Below are 5,359 nucleotides of genomic sequence, written 5' to 3'. Positions count from 1 at the left end.
ATCCCGAGAGGAGAATGGAGGAGAAGGGATTGCGGCGTGACCATCCCCCCTGGGGGGTGATTTCTCGCTTTCTGTCTCTATGTCTCTCCCTGTCTGTCTGGCGAGCGCACGCGCCCTACAGTGAAAATCTCTCCAAAAAAAAAATAAAAAAAGACCCTGCTGAGCCAGAACTGCCCAGCTGAGCCACTTCCAGATTTTTGACTATACCAACTATGAGGTATTTTTTTTAAGGTTTTTGTCATAGGGTGTGTGTACTCACTGGAGAAACAGAAAGACGAAAAGTAAGAAATTTCCCCCAGGGGGGATGGCTATGCCACAACCCTTCTCCTCCATTCTCCTCTCGGGACTTTGAGCACATATACACATGAACCTAGCATGATTTTCAAGCCACCAGGTCTGGGATCTGAACCATGGTCAGCCACATGGAAGTCCAGCACCTTAATGATATTCTCTGTTTTAAGCTGCTAACTTTTGTTTAAATAATTATTTTATTTAACTTTATTTATTTATTTTTAAATTTAACCAGAGAAGGACAGAGTGAAAAAGAGGGGGAAAGTGAGAAAGCAAGCCGCCGGTCCAGGACTCAAACCATGGTCGGCCATGTGGGAGTCCAGCACCCTTAACCACCATGCCACCTGCTGGCCCCATTAAGCTGCTAATTTTTTTTAAGCTGTGAAGTTTTAGGGTAATTGTTATTCAGTAACTATTTATATGATTATAAGAAATTCTCCAAGACAAATAATTCTACACAGCCAAAACTTCTGCAGTCTAAAGACAAAAAAGACACACAGAAGGGCCAGAAGGTGGCATAGTGGTTAAGGTGCTGGACTTCCCCATGGCTGAGCAATTTGAGTCCCAGACCTGGCAACTTGCTTTTTCATTTTCTCCTCTCTCTCTTTATATCTCTGTCTCTCTCTGGTCAAATTTAAAAAATAACAATAGTGGGGCTGGCAGGTAGCATGGTGGTTAAGGGCACTGGACTCCCACATAGCCAATTGCAGTTCAAGTCTCAGACCTGGTGGCTTGCTTTCACACTCTCTCCCCCCCTTTAGCTCTGTCCCTCTCTGATCAAATTAAAATAAAGTTAAATAAAATAATTATTTTTGAAAAATAATAGTAATAAATAAAATTAAATAAATTTTTTTTTGAGAGAGATTTTCACTATAGGGCACATGCGCTCGCCAGACAGACAGAGAGAGACATTAGAGACAGAAAGCGAGAAATCACCCCCCAGGGGAGATGGTCACGCCGCAATCCCTTCTCCTCCATTCTCCTCTCGGGATCTTGGGCACGCACGCACACGTGCCTGGCGTGAGTTTTAAGCCACCGGGTCCGGGACACGAACCGTGGTCGACTACGTGGGAGTCCAGCGACATAGCCATTACGCTAACTGCTGGTTCCCAATAAATAATTATTTTAAAAGGAAAAAAATGATCATAAAAAACAAAGGCATGCAGGAATACATGGCATCCCCAGGATTCACTCAGCCCAGCCCAGCCCAGCCCCATCATTCTCTTCCGCCTGTATTCCACTTTGTTTCTTCACAACATTCATCACCTCCTAAATTATATTAACCCTGTTTTCTTGCCTGTCTCCTCCCACCACAATACGCATTCCATGAGAACAGAGACTTCCCTTTGTTCACTGCAGTCCACCAACTAGACTCGTGTCTTGCACATAAGCTAATGATAGCAATTAATACATCTTTACGAGTTCGTTTCCCACAAAGTTGCAGCTACCCACTTGACTCCTGTCACCATTCCTTGCCTGACATATCTCAACTAAAAACCATGATAACATGGTTCAGGTGGCCGGATCCCAAGTGGCCACCTGTGCAGTTCGAATCCCAGGCCTGGTGGCTTGAAAACCACCGCAGGTGCACGCATGCAGAAAATCCTGAGATGGTCATGGACGAAAAGGGATTATGATGTGGCCACCCCCATGAGGGAGGATTTCTCACTCCTCCTGTCTCTGTCTTTGACAGGCGTATATACCCTATGGCAAAAAATTAAACAAGTTAAAACAAAACACCCCCAAAAAACTCCTAAATCCTTCACCAGCATAAATCCTAGAGCCAGGAGAAAGCTGTCGTGTCTATAACACTTCCCTCCTCCTGACTGCCAGCCTTTGATTCAGGTGGGCTGTCAGCTGTCTCTAGTCTTCAGGCGCCTCCAGCATGGAAGCTCTGTGATTTCTAGAAACAGTGTCATTTTAATTAAATTCCACAGAACCATTCTGCCATCCCAGAGGACTTTACCATCATGAGATTTCCACCTTGCCTATGAACTGAAAGCAGCATTCTTTTCAGCCAGACACATGGATTATCTCCTCCCTAACAAGGTTCAAACCCTCTAGCAGTTCTCACAGCCACTCTTTGGGTTTGTAAATTTGTTCACCACACAATCCAACCAATGCTCTGAAGACGTGGCTCTAGAACTGTGTGAGCCTCTTGTTGGTAATTAGAAAGGATCATAAATGGGGCTGGCAGGGGGGGGGGGGGGTAAGGGAGCTGGACTCCCACTATGGCTGACCAAGGTTCGAGTCTCAGACCTGGCCATTTGCTTTCTCATTTTCTCTCTCTGTTTCTCTCTGGTCAAATTAAAATAAATAAATAAAGTTAAATGAAATAATTATTTTTTAAAAAACTAAGCCACCGTGGCATAGAGCACTGCTGCTCAGGAAGCTGGAAGCCACATGGGAGAGCCAGATTTGGATCCCGGGTTGGAGTGGGAACTGACCCTGAACATGCCAGGCATTTTTGCACATACCTGTGACCCTCACTATTAGGGTGCCTGGAACAGGAGGATCCCAACAAAGTGAGACCCTGTCAGAAACACCTACCATTGTCTCTCTCCTTCTCCACCAATATGGCAAAAAAATCTTAGAAACGTTTCTGACTGTTTCTGGGGGAAATACAGACCCTCACTGTCAGGCCCTGTTCAGCCTGGCCACTCCCACTTCCCACCCTGCAGCCATTGCATCCTGTGATCCAGGACCACCGGCAGCCCTGGCAAAGGCTCCTCCTACCCACCCGTCCCAGTCTCTCTACGCATAGCCAGGAAAGCTCCACCAGCCATCTTCACCTATGCAATCCCTCTCCCACTTCAGAGCCCAGCGAATCCCCGGTTCCACCTCCATAGCACCGTGGCCCTCTGCCTCGCGGCCTCATCACAGCTGCAAGTTGCCAGAAGTTCTCTGATTTGAGGGTTGGCATCTGCCTCCCGCACAGACGGTAAGCTCCAGGAGGGCAGGACCTCGTCTAGTTTTTCCCCTCTGCACCCTGAGTGCCCAGCACCAATCAGATGCTCGGTGCATAGCTGCTGAGTGAATGAGCAGATCAGCCGCAGAGAGCCACAATCTGCTCTAATGTCGGTCCCACACACTTTCTTCGAGCTAGTTCTACGTTCAATGTCCTTTGCACGGCTATACGGCCATCCCTCCCCACTTTCCTCTCATCTCCTCTGTCATTTAAAGCCCACGTAAATCGTCCTGTCCAAGTAGCTTTCCTGATGACACCAGCCATAAAGGATTCCTCCCCCCCCCCAGAATCTTCCCCTGCTACATGTCAACCCCAGCACTTTCTCCAAGGGGTAAGAGGTTTTAGTTTTGTTCATCTTTTTTTCCCCATCCCAGGAGCTGTGTAAATTTTCTCTGTAGTTGAATTGGGACAGAACAGAGTTGAAAACCAACCCTGCTAACCTCCCTTCCCACCTCGAGCCCAGAATTTACTTCTGACACAGGCCAGATCCAAGGGGTATTCAGAGCTTTAACTTAGAAAGGAGGAAAACGCCTGTGAAGTAACTAAAGGCAGAGAGGCAGTGAGGCTGAAAGCAAAACCTTGCAAAGCCCAGAGGCCAGCGTGCGGGCCTCCCTTCCAAAGCCTGGCAGCAGTCGGCTCTCAATATGCACTGACCGAGGGCTGAGCGAATGCAAAGTTCACAGCCTTCCAGCTCTTGGGGACATTCCAGGCATCTGCGCTGAGCAGAGATACTAATGGGTTCAGGGCCACCAGTGCCAGCTTGTCCAGGGAGCCCAGAGGAGCAGCCCTGCAGGGTCAGCCAGGATCCCCCCTCCTCCAGAGATGGAACATGGTCTGAGATGCCGGAAGCCCTGAAGGTGGCTTCCTCCTCCCAAGGGTTCAAGAACTTGAGTCTTTGTACATAGAGTGGCCCAGGGATTTGATCATGGAGTGGCCGGGGATGCCTCTGCCGGTGTGGAGCCTCTCCTCTGCACATGGTGGTGTCTGTGTGGTTACATCACAGTGAGCTTCCAAGGTCAGCACCGACCTTCTGCTTAGAGTATACCGTCGAAGGTACGGCTAGTGAGTAAGTGGGCCCTGGACTTTGTTTGGGGAAGATCTTTCTAAGTCAGAGCCCCAGGACTAACACCGAGGAACAGAAGAATACCAGGTCTCTCACCAAAAGCCTAGTGTCCATTGTGGGCAGAGCCCCTGAAAATGCCCAGCCCCGAGACACACTGTCCTGGGCAGGCAGGGACCTAAGTCTGACAAGTCTGCAGAAACATGTAGCTACGCACTCCACACCGTGCACGCAGAGACGGCCACCCTTCCCCTGCCCCTGCCCCTTCCTCCTGAGACCACTTCCCACCAGCAGGGGAGAGGCCCAGGGCTGGCTGGACAGAGCCCAGTGCCAGAGGGGAACGCAGGGCCCCTGAGTTCCGGGGAAACGAGGCCAGCCAGCCACACTGGGAGTACCCCCTCGGGTCCCTGCTGTGCCCACTCAGGGCTGCAGCCTCAGCCTTCAGGGATAAAAGACGTTCATGCCTTCAGGGATGGCAGGAGCCCCGTTCCCATCTCCCAGGCCAGGAGCACCCCCGGCTCCCCCGCTCAGCCAGGCAGTCTTACTTCTTCACTTTCGGGTACTTCATCTCTGCAATGGCGTTGGTGGCTTCTGTCTGCTTCTCCTTCAGGTGCTGGGGCCACATGTTGTCCACCCAGTCCACCAGGTCTACCTGAAAGCCAACCGCCATCAGGCTGGGACAAGCATCCCCTCCATCCCAGGGGAGTCTCCAAGTGCCCTTGAGCTGTGCTCGCTCACCACCTGCACCCCTCCCACCTCAGTAGCACTGAGGCCAAAATCCAACTGTGGCACCCCCTCCCAGCTCCCCGACATCCCACTCCCAGCTCCCCAGCTCCCGGTCAGGTCAGCTGCCAGCATCTCTGGCATCCCTTCCCAGTTCCTGGCATCCCCTCCCAACTTCCTGGCATCCCCTCCCAGCTCCTGACATCCCCTCCCCTCTCCTGGTATCCCCTCCTCTCTCCCTGTATCCCCGCCCAGCTCCTCAACAGCCCAGACCAGCTCCCCAACACCCCCTCCCAGCTCCCCGACATCCCCTCCAG

General features: G+C 50.9%; 1 protein-coding gene across 3 annotated transcripts in view; it reads right to left on the bottom strand.

Moving 5' to 3' along the window:
• Nucleotides 1-5,359, bottom strand: part of KDM2B (lysine demethylase 2B) — a 147,709-nt gene that overhangs the window by 113,853 nt on the left and 28,497 nt on the right. For all 3 annotated transcript variants that reach the window (XM_006149295.3, XM_006149292.3, XM_006149293.3), the window contains exon 6: nt 4,865-4,971. In XM_006149295.3, coding sequence (XP_006149357.1) covers nt 4,865-4,971 — 107 coding nt within the window. The remainder of the gene's footprint in view (nt 1-4,864; nt 4,972-5,359) is intronic.

The sequence above is a fragment of the Tupaia chinensis genome, unplaced genomic scaffold (assembly GCF_000334495.1).
Source record: "Tupaia chinensis unplaced genomic scaffold, TupChi_1.0 Scaffold000258_1, whole genome shotgun sequence".
In the NCBI taxonomy this organism is placed as follows: Eukaryota; Metazoa; Chordata; class Mammalia; order Scandentia; family Tupaiidae; genus Tupaia; species Tupaia belangeri.
This window is presented reverse-complemented; position numbering and strand designations above follow the sequence as displayed.